General features: G+C 48.4%; 1 protein-coding gene across 1 annotated transcript in view; it reads right to left on the bottom strand.

Moving 5' to 3' along the window:
• Nucleotides 1–8,483: 8,483 nt before the first annotated feature.
• Nucleotides 8,484–16,381, bottom strand: part of Slimp (Seryl-tRNA synthetase-like insect mitochondrial protein) — a 94,350-nt gene continuing 86,452 nt past the window's right edge. The window contains exons 5-6 of the mRNA XM_075676696.1: nt 8,868–9,914; nt 8,484–8,800 (exon numbers count right to left, since the gene is read on the bottom strand). Coding sequence (XP_075532811.1) covers nt 9,824–9,914 — 91 coding nt within the window. The 3' untranslated portion in view covers nt 8,484–8,800; nt 8,868–9,823. The remainder of the gene's footprint in view (nt 8,801–8,867; nt 9,915–16,381) is intronic.

Genomic DNA, 16,381 nt, shown 5'->3' with positions numbered 1-16,381 from the left:
CAGTCTCGGAAGAGAACAGCAATTTACAATAGGCAGCGAGGCACTGGAAGTCGTAAGGGAATACATCTACTTAGGGCAGGTAGTGACGGCGGATCCGGATCATGAGACGGAAATAATCAGAAGAATAAGAATGGGCTGGGGTGCGTTTGGCAGGCATTCTCAGATCATGAACAGCAGGTTGCCATTATCCCTCAAGAGAAAAGTATATAATAGCTGTGTCTTACCAGTACTCACATACGGGGCAGAAACTTGGAGGCTTACGAAAAGGGTTCTACTCAAATTGAGGACGACGCAACGAGCTATGGAAAGAAGAATCGTAGGTGTAACGTTAAGGGATAAGAAAACAGCAGATTGGGTGAGGGAACAAACGCGAGTTAATGACATCTTAGTTGAAATAAAGAAAAAGAAATGGGCATGGGCAGGACATGTATTGAGGAGGGAAGATAACCGATGGTCATTAAGGGTTACGGACTGGATACCAAGGGAAGGGAAGCGTAGCAGGGGGCGGCAGAAAGTTAGGTGGGCGGATGAGATTGAGAAGTTTGCAGGCACGGCATGGCCACAATTAGTACATGACCGGGGTTGTTGAAGTATGGGAGAGGCCTTTGCCCTGCAGTGGGCGTAACCAGGCTGATGATGATGATGACAGTAAAGAGCAGCAGTTTATGATGCTATTTCAAGGGAAGCCACAATGGAGGAAAACAAAATGATCAGCAGCTCATAAGCATACGTATGCAACATTTCATGAAAATTTGAGTTTTAAAGTGGTTCAAAAACCTGACGGGCACTGCATGCTATTTTGAGTGCAAAAAAAAATACCACCTTTACACATTCGCTAAATTACACTTGCGATTTCAAGGATATAAAATTTAGTACTGAGGGACACGATTCCATGTTCCTGAGTGAAATGTAAAAATCCCATCTGCAAATCATGACGAACTTTAAGTTACCTTTCCGTGTACTGTTTTAGTCGAAAGAGTATTACCTATTTTATTCTTTACGTAAGATACCTTAAGTGTCAATTGGCCTTTATTCTTTTTTTACTCAATGGTTTTTGCGCTGCGCTATCCCATGTGGCTGTCAAGACAGCTGTGTCGCTTGCACTGTTGTTACTGAGTAGTGTGTAGTCAATGTAATCTGCATCTTTTTCGATTTTCGTTGTTCCGAGGATATGAATCTTTTTTCTTTCGGAGCACCCGTCTTTGACCTTCTGTGTAAGTTATCACTATTCATATGATATTCAACTACCTCCAGGGCATCGCTTGAGGCGTCGCTCGCTCCCACCGCTGGCCAAGCAACTCGATAAAACGCAAGTGGTCGCGTTTAGGCGACTCCAGACAAACACATACCCACACCCAAAGTACATAAAGAAAATCACAGGGGCCAAGGAAAGCGACCTATGTAGGCCCTGTTCACAAACAGGGACACTCACACACACAAGGTGGGAATGCAGCGCGCTCTCGTTTTTTCATCCCCCAGTAAGCAGCGAGACTAACTGGACAGACTGGCTCAGGTCCGGGGACGTCGATCGACAGCTTGAACTGGTGGACTGGGCGGAGAAGGCCAAGCAAGCCCAGGGCCTTACTTGAGCCCGATCTCTCTGCCACCTCCCCCTTTACCCTTCCCCCTTTCAATAAAGTTTGCCACCACCACCCCGACTACCATATGACACTCTACCTTTCTCATTGCAAGAGGAAAACTTTGGATGAAGCATTCATAGCTGTCATGGAGTGTGAGCTTGAAGTAATGTACGCTTAATTTGGCTGCAGAGACAAATTTGAAGCAAAAAACCAGGCTAATATGAGGTGCATTTTTTTTCAATTGTGAGACATCACATTTAAACTCTTTTCTTTACATAAGTCAGCGTATCTTAAACCTGTTAATAGCCAATGTGCTGTTATTTTGCTATCCTAATTTATGCACTCGTTTGTGCTACCTGCATCACCTGATAAGTGTTGTCTCAATTTCAGACGCTCCTAGGAATGACCCAATGGGAGCTAATCTGCTGCCACACTCTTATCAAAACAGTGACAGACCGGCTGACAAAACTGCTGCTTGAGCGTCACCTGTGTCAAAGGTAAATGTGTATTTTGTAACCTTCATAACATAGAATTGTCTTTTCTGGCAAATGTGAAAGGGAGCTGAACTTGCATTTATTGGTGGATAACCGATAGCTTTTTAATTTAGTTCTAAATATGTCTGAACTCTAGCTTGCCAAATTGCAATGTTTATAAGTGCTGTCAGCATCAGGAAAGCGAACTTTATGTTGTGCTATTTGTCAGTAAGGAAAATGGCCTTTCCTTTTTGAAATTTACAATATCCGATGTGAATTTACCATCAAAACAATAATGATCAGGTTGTTTGTCATTATTTGTGCTGACGAAAAAGTACGCTTAAATTTTATACGAATATACCACAAAAGCTTTCTCTCGTTTTCATGCCAAGAATGGATAGCTGTGAACTCACTAATTATGCTATGGAGCCTCAATCACTTGTTTAATAATACAGAAATACTATTAATACATCACATTTTACACTCTTAAAACAGTTCGCACCCTTTGGGGTGCATATTGCCCCACAGCAATAACTGTCATCTGTCTTGCTCGCATTTCCTTTCCTTAGCGCTGCGAGCAAAGTACTTCCAAGTAACGAACGGCATGCGCGTTATCAGCGTGACATGGCATTCTCAACAGGAAAGTAGCGAGCGCAGCGTTTTGAACAAATGAAACGCAAGCACGGTAGATGACGATTATTGTTGTGGGACAAATATACAGTGAAACCTCGTTAAACCGTCGTTCACCAGAGCTCGAAAAAAATACGCACTAAACACTAGTACTGCTTAAGCGAAATAGCACGAGATCGCCCACTTACCTGTCATCAACGGAGCTCTGAGAGGGTGCGAAGGGCAAAACATGCAGTATTTATTCACTTCGCGCGACAAAAGTCTGTTATTTTGATGCCGTGGCGGCCTAGCAGCGACGACAGCAGCCTCAAACTTATTGAAGCTGCGAGTGAGCTTTTCAGCCAGCTCCCTCTTCTTGGCAAACACTCGCATGGGAGATTCCTCGTTGGCGTTCCATATTCCCCGTGCAAGGGCGCGGTAGCGCTGCAGAAGTCGCGGGGCGCCTTTTAGATTCTAGGATGCCGTTCTCGTTGCGACGATTGCATTCGTGAGGCTGACGTAACGCACAGCCTCTGCCACTGTTAGGCCTGAATCACCTGTCCTGTCGCTTTCTGTCTCGTCCTTATCACTGTCGTTAAGTGACCCTTCGGCAACAACAGAGGCAACGATGGCGAAAAGTCGAACCTCATAGCCGACATCAGTTCGCGGGCGGAGCAACGCTGCCGAGCAACTTCTTCGCATTCCAAGTGCCACACACCATCGTCAACGGTAGATCCTTGTTGCGTGCATCAGCGCCGACTTCTTTGTGCCACGTTCGATAGCACGAATCATGTCCAATTTTCTTCTACGCTGAGTACTTGGTGTTTTTTTTATCCAAGCTTCTGCATGACGCGAGTCCTATGGGCACCCTGCAATTAAGTTTGCCTTAAAACCCCTTAAACTTCGTAAAGTAGTGCCACGCTTTGAAGAATGCCGCCTCCTCGCGCGCTGTTGCCGAGGCCGACGCCGCGTCGCTATTGGCCTAATTAGCACCACGTGGGCCCTCGCGCCGTGCATCAGCGCCGACTTCTTTGTGCCACGTTCGATAGCACGAATCATGTCCAATTTTCTTCTACGCTGAGTACTTGGTGTTTTTTTTTTATCCAAGCTTCTGCATGACGCGAGTCCTATGGGCACCCTGCAATTAAGTTTGCCTTAAAACCCCTTAAACTTCGTAAAGTAGTGCCACGCTTTGAAGAATGCCGCCTCCTCGCGCGCTGTTGCCGAGGCCGACGCCGCGTCGCTATTGGCCTAATTAGCACCACGTGGGCCCTCGCGCCGTGCATCAGCGCCGACTTCATTGTGCCACGTTCGATAGCACGAATCATGTCCAATTTTCTTCTACGCTGAGTACTTGGTGTTTTTTTTATCCAAGCTTCTGCATGACGCGAGTCCTATGGGCACCCTGCAATTAAGTTTGCCTTAAAACCCCTTAAACTTCGTAAAGTAGTGCCACGCTTTGAAGAATGCCGCCTCCTCGCGCGCTGTTGCCGAGGCCGACGCCGCGTCGCTATTGGCCTAATTAGCACCACGTGGGCCCTCGCGCCGTGCATCAGCGCCGACTTCTTTGTGCCACGTTCGATAGCACGAATCATGTCCAATTTTCTTCTACGCTGAGTACTTGGTGTTTTTTTTTATCCAAGCTTCTGCATGACGCGAGTCCTATGGGCACCCTGCAATTAAGTTTGCCTTAAAACCCCTTAAACTTCGTAAAGTAGTGCCACGCTTTGAAGAATGCCGCCTCCTCGCGCGCTGTTGCCGAGGCCGACGCCGCGTCGCTATTGGCCTAATTAGCACCACGTGGGCCCTCGCGCCGTGCATCAGCGCCGACTTCTTTGTGCCACGTTCGATAGCACGAATCATGTCCAATTTTCTTCTACGCTGAGTACTTGGTGTTTTTTTTATCCAAGCTTCTGCATGACGCGAGTCCTATGGGCACCCTGCAATTAAGTTTGCCTTAAAACCCCTTAAACTTCGTAAAGTAGTGCCACGCTTTGAAGAATGCCGCCTCCTCGCGCGCTGTTGCCGAGGCCGACGCCGCGTCGCTATTGGCCTAATTAGCACCACGTGGGCCCTCGCGCCGTGCATCAGCGCCGACTTCTTTGTGCCACGTTCGATAGCACGAATCATGTCCAATTTTCTTCTACGCTGAGTACTTGGTGTTTTTTTTTTATCCAAGCTTCTGCATGACGCGAGTCCTATGGGCACCCTGCAATTAAGTTTGCCTTAAAACCCCTTAAACTTCGTAAAGTAGTGCCACGCTTTGAAGAATGCCGCCTCCTCGCGCGCTGTTGCCGAGGCCGACGCCGCGTCGCTATTGGCCTAATTAGCACCACGTGGGCCCTCGCGCCGTGCATCAGCGCCGACTTCTTTGTGCCACGTTCGATAGCACGAATCATGTCCAATTTTCTTCTACGCTGAGTACTTGGTGTTTTTTTTTTATCCAAGCTTCTGCATGACGCGAGTCCTATGGGCACCCTGCAATTAAGTTTGCCTTAAAACCCCTTAAACTTCGTAAAGTAGTGCCACGCTTTGAAGAATGCCGCCTCCTCGCGCGCTGTTGCCGAGGCCGACGCCGCGTCGCTATTGGCCTAATTAGCACCACGTGGGCCCTCGCGCCGTGCATCAGCGCCGACTTCTTTGTGCCACGTTCGATAGCACGAATCATGTCCAATTTTCTTCTACGCTGAGTACTTGGTGTTTTTTTTATCCAAGCTTCTGCATGACGCGAGTCCTATGGGCACCCTGCAATTAAGTTTGCCTTAAAACCCCTTAAACTTCGTAAAGTAGTGCCACGCTTTGAAGAATGCCGCCTCCTCGCGCGCTGTTGCCGAGGCCGACGCCGCGTCGCTATTGGCCTAATTAGCACCACGTGGGCCCTCGCGCCGTGCATCAGCGCCGACTTCTTTGTGCCACGTTCGATAGCACGAATCATGTCCAATTTTCTTCTACGCTGAGTACTTGGTGTTTTTTTTTTATCCAAGCTTCTGCATGACGCGAGTCCTATGGGCACCCTGCAATTAAGTTTGCCTTAAAACCCCTTAAACTTCGTAAAGTAGTGCCACGCTTTGAAGAATGCCGCCTCCTCGCGCGCTGTTGCCGAGGCCGACGCCGCGTCGCTATTGGCCTAATTAGCACCACGTGGGCCCTCGCGCCGTGCATCAGCGCCGACTTCATTGTGCCACGTTCGATAGCACGAATCATGTCCAATTTTCTTCTACGCTGAGTACTTGGTGTTTTTTTTTTATCCAAGCTTCTGCATGACGCGAGTCCTATGGGCACCCTGCAATTAAGTTTGCCTTAAAATCCCTTAAACTTCGTAAAGTACTGCCACGCTTTGAAGAATGCCGCCTCCTCGCGCGCTGTTGCCGAGGCCGACGCCGCGTCGCTATTGGCCTAATTAGCACCACGTGGGCCCTCGCGCCGTGCATCAGCGCCGACTTCTTTGTGCCACGTTCGATAGCACGAATCATGTCCAATTTTCTTCTACGCTGAGTACTTGGTGTTTTTTTTTATCCAAGCTTCTGCATGACGCGAGTCCTATGGGCACCCTGCAATTAAGTTTGCCTTAAAACCCCTTAAACTTCGTAAAGTAGTGCCACGCTTTGAAGAATGCCGCCTCCTCGCGCGCTGTTGCCGAGGCCGACGCCGCGTCGCTATTGGCCTAATTAGCACCACGTGGGCCCTCGCGCCGTGCATCAGCGCCGACTTCTTTGTGCCACGTTCGATAGCACGAATCATGTCCAATTTTCTTCTACGCTGAGTACTTGGTGTTTTTTTTTTATCCAAGCTTCTGCATGACGCAAGTCCTATGGGCACCCTGCAATTAAGTTTGCCTTAAAACCCCTTAAACTTCGTAAAGTAGTGCCACGCTTTGAAGAATGCCGCCTCCTCGCGCGCTGTTGCCGAGGCCGACGCCGCGTCGCTATTGGCCTAATTAGCACCACGTGGGCCCTCGCGCCGTGCATCAGCGCCGACTTCTTTGTGCCACGTTCGATAGCACGAATCATGTCCAATTTTCTTCTACGCTGAGTACTTGGTGTTTTTTTTTTATCCAAGCTTCTGCATGACGCGAGTCCTATGGGCACCCTGCAATTAAGTTTGCCTTAAAACCCCTTAAACTTCGTAAAGTAGTGCCACGCTTTGAAGAATGCCGCCTCCTCGCGCGCTGTTGCCGAGGCCGACGCCGCGTCGCTATTGGCCTAATTAGCACCACGTGGGCCCTCGCGCCGTGCATCAGCGCCGACTTCTTTGTGCCACGTTCGATAGCACGAATCATGTCCAATTTTCTTCTACGCTGAGTACTTGGTGTTTTTTTTTTTATCCAAGCTTCTGCATGACGCAAGTCCTATGGGCACCCTGCAATTAAGTTTGCCTTAAAACCTCTTAAACTTCGTAAAGTAGTGCCACGCTTTGAAGAATGCCGCCTCCTCGCGCGCTGTTGCCGAGGCCGACGCCGCGTCGCTATTGGCCTAATTAGCACCACGTGGGCCCTCGCGCCGTGCATCAGCGCCACTTTTGCTCGAGAAGCGTCTACGGCATAGAGTTACTATACTGAACCTAGAGGACAAGCTACCCATAGGGCCCATGCATTGAAATCAGGAACCGCAAGAGCGACGCCATGTTGCTACGCGGTTGCCGGCTACTGAGACGCTTCTAGACTTGGTGACAGTAGTCAGTTTTAATCTGGCAACCGTAGCAGCGTAGCAGCATGACGTATCGCTTGTAGTCTGGTGATGTGGTGCGCGTGCAGCCCTGTGTTTGGGCTTTATAAGTTGGTTCTTTATTGTGTTGCGGGATGGTGTCGGTGTGGTCGATGTTGGCCGTGCCGGTGGCAGTAATGCAACCAAAGGATGATCCTGTTGAAGCTTCCGGCGGTATGCGGTTTTCAGCGGTCACGACTGTTGCAGGAGTGTCACTCGACGAGGTCAAGAGTTTGGAGCTCGAAGCCGAGGTCAGATTACTCATTGGCGTTCCGTAATTCTCTTCGCACAGGCGCGGTATGTTGCAGAAGCCGCTGGACGCTTTTTTCGTTGCGGGGTGCTTTTCTCGTCGCGACGATAGATCGTTTTTTTTTTGCAAGTACTGATCCAGCTGGTAGGGCACATGTAACCGACAAACGGAAGTCTCAAGAGAGCGCCTGAGATTATAATAAAGCAGGCGGCGCAGGAATTCCAGGGCACCCAAGGGACAGTGGGGGGATCAAAGCTCGAAGCAGAACAGTACGCAAGTTGAGGCGGCCGAAGTATGTGTGTGCCAGGGAGGGACCGCACGGACAGTTCCCCTAGCACTCGCAGCGTCGCCTCGCAAGGTCGAGATACTTCAAAGGCACCTGCGCCCATGATTTTTCTTTTGCCTCGGTGCAGTGAGCACGTTTAACCAGGATATGGAGGGCATCCGGAGCCGTCGTGAATGCGAGTCATGGCATATGTAGTTCGCGTCGCCAGGCGTTTGTAGCAATATCAGAGTTAGTTGTATGAACTTTATGCATAATACGCATTGTTACGGTACTTTAAAGGAATGGGTCTAGGGGACGCTGCAGGTACGTTTTTTCGCACCGCCCTAATCCTATACCCCCCATACAAACACACACACACACCCCTTTTTTTTCTATATGTATACATACAATTCCTTCCCATGACGGATTGACCAGTTCAAGTTGTCAACTTGTCATAATCTGTAATAGGAATTACTGTAGTAAACACAATTCCACGATAGGATTGTTCACTTTTATTTTTCATTGTAATACTGAAAACTACATAGAACCTAATTTTGTATATGGGAGAGAAGTATAGGCCTTTTGCACATGTGCATATCACAATCTTAATCCAGTTTGCAATACACAGACAAAGCAGCTGCTACAATATGAACTGCAGCATTGAGGGCCACACAACACATACATAAATAAAAGTGAAAAATATAGAGGGAAGCTTCAAAATACGCTCTGTAGCATCGCAAAGTATAACATATATTGTATGCGTACACTAAATGTTCAATAAAGCAATGCATCAATGTACCATTTGCCTTCAAGTTTATTATCAAGTTCAAGTTTAGTGAAGGTTTTTTATGAGCATTTGTACAACAGGAATCTGCTGACACACCCGCAGTCAAGGTGGCTGTTCGAGGTGTGCTGGCTGCCTAAACGTAAGAAAAAGAAAGGAATTGGATAAGTGCCAATACCAGTGTATTCCTTCTTGCCTCTTACCTGAATTTTCCTCCACGGCCTCTTGGCTTGCGGGGTCTGCATGAGAGAGCTGCTGTGGCTAGGCGTAGGCATTGTCTAAGCAAAAAGAAAAGGCCATTCCCCCCCCCCCAAATGGGGAATTGTGGAAATAAATGTATTTCTTATGTTTCCTTCTTCCATTGTTCTTGCCTAAAAGTTTTCAAAGATAGCGTCCAGAATACACCAGCACTTTGACTGCTTTTGCTTTTTACCTGCAGGTGTTGCTGTGAGATCCTTAGTATGGCTGCATACACCATTGTAACATTTGGTGCAGGCATTTGAAGTGGTAGCCAAAAATATAAAGAATCATCCTTGTCTGCATGAGCTTTCAAGTTCTAAATGCAGTGGTAAATATCACTATTGGTGCAAGGCCCCCCACATCTATGCGACAAGTGCCATAGCTCGAAACTGAATTTTTCCTATAGTGTTTTACACTGATTTAAGGAAGATGAGCTGGAGCTGTCCACACGATCTACTTATTTTACCTGCGAGTATACTCAACAAAAATGTGTCCCAGCTGCTTAGTGGTACTTGAGATTATGTCAGTATTGCATATGTGCATGTTTTCTAAAATAATTGAATTTTTAAAATGCTCGTAGGGATCTGATGTGCAGATCTGCAGTTTATGGATACATGTAAAAGACTCGGCATCAAGTGCAAGTGAACGGTACCACAGGCCCGCAGTGCATCATGCAAATATATTCACTGCACACATTTGTGACCATAAAAGATATGCCACATGAAATGGCATGCAAGGAAGTGTTGAAAATATTGCACAGTTAATAAAACGCCTACGCTATTAGTATATGGGTTCATGCACTCGATTTCGTCCGTATTAGGCACTCGCCTCTTGATTGCTTCGTGGCAGTGAAATACTCTGCATCAGGCTGTTTTTCTGCTGTGGCCTTTTAGATGCATGATTTTTCAAAGTGCAACAATTAAACAGATTCTATAACTTGCTTGTGGATTCGCCCGTACAATTCCGGTGCACTGGTCCGCCTGTCCAGCAATTTCCTACTGAAGGGAAACCTGCAAATAAAAACACCACTCCGCTGTAAAAAAATGTAAAAAAATGTTCTATAATGTTCACTGTAAAAAAATGTTCTACTGTGACGCTTCTCAAACGATTGTGATGCATCACAAGAGCTGTCTACTCGCGTGATGTTCTGAACAAGAAGATACATTCGTTTACTTGCACGTGAAGGTATATGCCAGAACACTTCGGGGCTTGGGTGGCACAAAAGACGCGATGCGCCATATCGTCCGATGTTGACGCGCGATCGCATGTCAAACTTAAACTGTACGAAAATACTATGCATCCAAAAACAGAAACTCGAAACCAAAATTCTCGACATTATTTATTGCATGAATGCGTACATAGTGATTTACATAAGTCACGCACTTAGCGAGCGCTTCCTGTTAACTTAATACTAACGCGTCACCTTCACAAAGCCATCAGGTATGCGTTTTTAAATGACAAAGCATAAGGTGACCTGTACTTGTTTTCAGCTCTTTCAATAGTAACTGCGCTGGCCACATTTACCAGTAGCAACAGGGCACCGTTTATCACTTACAAAAATTTTTATAGAAAGTTCATAGACAGTCTATAGACATTTGTAAGTCTATAGACTGTCTATAGACATTTCTTTAGACTAGTCTATAGACAGTCTATAGGCTTATGGCCATACACTTTTTATGGACTAGTCTATAAAAAGTCTGAGTCTATAGACTGTCTATAGACTTTGGCCATACACTTTTTATAGACTAGTCTATAAAAAGTCTGAGTCTATAGACTGTCTATACACTGTCTATAGACTTATGGCCATACACTTTTTATAGACTAGTCTATAAAAAGTCTGAGTCAATAGACTGTCTATAGACTTATGTCCATACACTTTTTATAGACTGGTCTATAAAAAGTCTGAGTCTATAGACTGTCTACAGACTTATCGATATACACTTTTATAGACTAGTCTACAAAAAGTCTGAGTCTATAGACTGTCTATAGACTTATGGTCATACATCTTTTATAGACTAGTCTATAAAAAGTCTGTCTATAGACTGTCTTAGAGTGTCTATGGATTAATTAAAATTCATGTTTTTAGACAGTTGTCTGCAGAATGTCTATGAACAAGTGTATAGGCTTACAGTTCTACTTTTGTAGACTGAAGTCCATATAATGTCTATAGACAAATGTCTATAGACTATCTATAGACTTCAGTCTACAAAAACAGAACTATATAATCCTATACACTTTTTTCTACGATATTCTGCAGACACTTGTCAACAAACATGAATTTTCATTAATCTATAGACACAGCATTTTATAGACAAGTCTACGAAGAGTGTATAAGGCCATAATTCCATAGCTATCTGCTATCTACAAGATAGTTTACATTTTTATTTACATATGGTAGCAATAAAACTTTGAATGTGTTATGCATGTGCACCTGCTGCTTTTAATCTGCACTTATGCATTAATGTTGGTAGATTAATAGTGCTCCTGAACCAGCTGTACACTCGCATATGTTGCATAAACAGAAAGAATTGAGTGCTGAATCATGCAGTGCAAGAAAGAAAACAAATGCACCGGCATTGAATTAACTGTTTTTATTGCGCGATATAATAGGTGAATTTCTTAAAATACATGTCTTATGCTATTATGGAAAGAGACTAAATATTTACACTACTTCCCCTTGGCAAGCATGGTCGCCAGGCTGGCCTTGACCTTTGTGTCATTAGACCCAAAGGTGATGCAGGCGTATGCTGCAAATAAGTAGATAAAAAATTACCGACGATTACGTTACTTCCTAATGCGAAATTTGAGCGCAGCAAATAAGCTGTTTCACCTTTTCGATAGATTGAGGCAAAGAAATCGAGCAACACATGTATGCGCTATCACAGAATTTTTTTTATTTTTCACACGTATTCCTTTAACAAAGACTCCACTAGGTAAGCTTCTGCTTCGGCGGCACGCACCTCTGGATTCTGACGGCGACGGCGCTGGGCCTCTGCTCTGGCAGCTCGTTTAGCAGCAGCAGCAGCAGCAGCAGCAGCAGCAGCAGCAGCAGCAGACGGAGGACTTCCATCGGTCGTCTCGCTCATGGCTCAGAAAGAACTGGCAGATAATTTCGCAGTGGCGAACGGCAGTGGCAATTTCGGCTCGGGCGGTGCACATATACAGATCCGCCGCCACCGATCTGGCTCTCTGATTGCCACCGCACAGGGGTTGCATTGGAGGAGGAGCGAAGAAAGGAATTAAGTTCGAGCCGGCGCTTTGACAACCGGAGACTCGCAGGAAGAGGGGGGAGGGGGGCGGCGTGTACACCCAGCGGCAAACGATGGGGGCAGAAGCGCGCGCAGCAAGCGGACAACACGATAAAGGGAGGAGGGAAGAGATAGCAGCGACTGACTGATGCCGCTGACGCCGATAGTGAGTCAACCCCAGCTGCGGAGTTGGTTTCAGGGACAACGCCGCCGATGCCGACACAAACAATATGATACCCTCGCTTCCGCAGCGCTAAGAACCAGGTCTAGCCATGGGAAGGTGGTCACGTATTCGTCGACGTGCCGGGGCCTACGTGAAATAACCGGCGCGTCGGCAACTGAAGAGCACCCTATCCGCCACACAAGAACAGGGGGGGGGGACCCTTTCCTCCTCTTTCTGCATCGCGGCGACGGTGTTCTATGCAGTCACGTTATCTTGACTCTCTAGCGGCGTCAGCGGCATCCAGTGGTATCAGTCGGTCGCTGCTAGCGCTGGGGGGATGAAAGGAGGGCGGAGCTGGTTACGAGGCCGACGACAACGCCGACGACGACGCGAAACCCAGGAACGGACGCCAAAGAGCTGCGCTCTAAAATAAGTGTGTAGTCTTTGTATTGTCACGTGGTGGTGACGTTGAAGAACACAGTAGCAAATACTGTGAAAGACAAAACTAACTTTTATTGTGCGAACCTGTGCCCTCAAAAACAGGCTGCACTTATAGCACAACGATAGACGCGAACACGGTCGGCGATCGTCGAAAATCTTATCAGTGGGTCAAGCGGGTCCGCTTTTATACAGCAGTCGTCGAATGTTCCAGACTAATCGTTCGGACCCGCGTGCCTTCCACAAAGTTCTACACCATTCGCGTCACGCGATGAAATCAGATAACACAACGTTCGGCGACAACAGACAGCCGGATAGAAGCATCGATAACTTTCCAGAAACTTCGGATACGTGCAGGCGCGTCCCGCGCTGTGCGATTACATTTCTAAAGGCCAGAATACATGGAGCGTTTTTTCACGACGAAGTTCGGGCGGCAGGGAATCTGCCACGCCGCGACGCCGTATGTTCGTCGGGCTGCGCTACATGGAGCGAAGGCACGGCGGCCGCCGCCGGTGAGTCGCTGCGTTGTTATCGGTGTGGCTAGGCAGTTTAATTAGCGCTAAGCCACTACTTCAAATATAGACGAGGCAAATGCGCTGTAGTGAAACACATGAAACAAAAAAAAAGAACTTTAACGACAACTATGATCGCTTTTGAATTGCGGAACACTCTAAAAACGCGTAAAATTTTGTTTAGAAATGATTTCTAATGTTTTTTATGTGTTTGAGACACTTATGTGCCGATATAATTTAAAGAAAGCGGCGATGCTATGTGTTGTGGCAACACTGGGCGGGTAAACAACTTTGGCCTTTCTAACTCCGCGGCTCTGTCCTGTGGCTCAACGCGCGCGCGGCCGAAGCAAGCAGACCCGATAGTAGCGCACGTGAGCTTGTCTAACCATGGCTGTTATTAACTTATTAACCGCTTTGGATGCCATGAATACGAAAAGCGGGAGACCGGCGTGAACGATAGAGCGGGATCGGGATACACGGACAAGCGGGGAAGCCTAGCCGGAAGTCGGGGCGGATAGTGAGACCTGATTGGCTCGCTTTGGGGCGCCGCTCGTTTGCCGCTTCCGGTATCGTCGCCGCCCGACGAACTTTTCTGCGCCAGCTGGATCGGCGGCGAACGACGTTTTCTTCGCCGCCGCGCGTCGCGCGTACGCCGCCGGGCGTCGAACGCCGACTATTCGTCGCATATTCGCTCCATGTATTCTGGCCTTTAGGCGGCGAAACGTGGTCGCCCGATAAAGATAAGTACACGTGCCCATACCCCCCTCTTAAAGAGCGTCGTCCCGATGCTACAAATATAAGAGAGCGAAACACAAAAGGACACTTATTAAACGTAAGTAACAAAACAACAAAAAGAAACAAAGTCCAAAGGTCAGTTACGCGAAGTCCCAAAGTTCATCAACGCTGGTAGTACGGCTTGAGTCGCACAACGTGGACAATTTCAGGTCGTGAGCGGCGCCGCTGTGACAGCGAAATGCCGTCTGGCACGACCTCATAGTCCAGTGCGCCAATACGTCGGATGATCTTGTACGGTCCGAAATAGCGACGCAAAAGCTTCTCGCTCAGTCCCCGTCGGCGTATAGCGGTCCAAACCCAAACACGGTCATCGGGCCGGTACTCGACGAAGCGTCGTCGGAGGTTGTAGTGTCGGCTGTCGGTACGCTGCTGGTTCTTCATCCGTAGGCGGGCGAGTTGTCGGGCTTCTTCGGCGCGCTGGAGAACGGTCGCGACGTCAAGATTATCTTCGTCGATGACGTGCGGCAGCATGGCGTCGAGCGTCGTCGTCGGGTTCCTGCCGTAAACCAGCTTAAACGGAGTGATCTGTGTTGTTTCTTGCACCGCCGTGTTGTAAGCAAACGTTACGTACGGCAGGACCGCGTCCCACGTCTTGTGCTCGACGTCGACGTACGATGCTAGCATATCGGCGATGGTCTTGTTCAGGCTGTTGCGTTTCGCCTGCGACACGCGGTTTTGCCGGCGCGACTGCGGCGGGGCGGCAGACATTTTGGCCCGTTCGGCGTCGCCGCAACGCTCCCCGCCAGGCGTTTCCAGGCGTTTCCAGGCATGTTCCGATGCCACGTGTCTTCATGTGCGTGTGTGAGTGTATGTGCCATTGTGCCCGAACCAGGCGATGCGACAGCAGGGGTCACCCTCTCCTTCCAGTCATTGTGCCCGAACCAGGCGATGCGACAGCAGGGGTCACCCTCTCCTTCCAGTCATTGTGCCCGAACCAGGCGATGCGACAGCAGGGGTCACCCTCTCCTTCCAGTCATTGTGCCCGAACCAGGCGATGCGACAGCAGGGGGTCACCCTCTCCTTCCAGTCTTTGTGCCCGACCGGCGGCAGTGTGCGTCACCTTAGCCCATTGTACAATCACGTGCTCGTCTATTGAGGGGTTCCTTCTTGCCCTCAACTGCGAGAGTATAAAAACAGCTGCCCCCGGACGCCAAAAGGAGGGCTCCGATTTCTTCTGTTGAGTAAAGTGCACTCCCGTCTCTCTACTTCGGTCAACCTGACCGCCAACTCTTTGCGATGTTAAAATAAACAAGTCGTTTTGTTGTTACCAGTCGACTCATGCTTTGCCGGGACCTTCGGATGCTTCCAGTTGTACCCCAGGCCGCCAGGCCAACGCTACCCTTGGGGCTTGCGACCCAGGTACAACCACGGGCGTCAGCGCCGAGTTCCCAACAACCGATGCCATCGGTGGGATCCAAACATCTGGTTGGCAGCGGTGAGATCGCCTCCGACTTCAAACAACTGTCTGCCAGCGGTGAGATCGCGACAACGGAGGCCAGCAGCGAAGAGATGCAGTTGACTGTATGCTGAGCAGCTCAACGACGATCCGGGAGCAGTGCAACGAGCCCTGTGTGACGACTGGTTGCCTGCAGCGGAACGACTGCGCGGAATTCCTGCCTGCGAGGTTTGGTGAGTGCGGGACTTTCTTCTTCTGAGCTTTGCCAGGCTTTTGTTAGTGTCAGAAACAGAGCTGGTAATTGTGGTTGTCGTTGCTGCCGGGTTAGTTTGCGGCAAGACAATAGTAAGCAGTAGAGAAAGCAGCATTCAGAGCAGCCATGGATTTGAAGTCGTTGCGCAAACCGAAATTGTTGGAGCTTGCAAGAGAGTTGGGTCTGGATGTCTCAGACAAACTCAGAAAACCGGAACTGCTAAAGGCTATTCTTGAGTTAGAAGCTGAGGATGACGAGCTGTCGGAATGCCTTGAGACCATTGAGGAAAGGGAGACTGCAAAAAGAGAAGAGCGTGAACGTAAAGAACAGAAAGAAAAAGAAGAGCGTGAACGTAAAGAACAGAAAGAGCGAGAGCAACAAGAGCGTGACCGTCAACACGCTTTGGAAATGAAGCGTCTTGAGGTAGAGATGGAACGCGCTCGTAATGGAAGTCAGGCACACGGTGCAGGAGAACGCGTATTGTTCAAAATGACTGACCTGATGCGGCCGTTTAAGCTTGGAGAGGACATTGGTTTGTTCCTGGTTAACTTTGAGCGAACGTGCGAGAAGCAGGGGTTCTCTCGGGAAACGTGGCCACAGCGCTTGCTCACTTTGTTACCCGGCGAGGCGGCCGACGTAGTCGCTCGCTTGGATAGAGAGGAGGCAGAGGAT

The sequence above is a fragment of the Dermacentor variabilis genome, unplaced genomic scaffold (genome assembly GCF_050947875.1).
Source record: "Dermacentor variabilis isolate Ectoservices unplaced genomic scaffold, ASM5094787v1 scaffold_12, whole genome shotgun sequence".
NCBI classification, from domain to species: domain Eukaryota; kingdom Metazoa; phylum Arthropoda; class Arachnida; order Ixodida; family Ixodidae; genus Dermacentor; species Dermacentor variabilis.
Note: the sequence above shows the minus strand (reverse complement) of the source record. Positions and strands in the feature narration are given on the sequence as shown.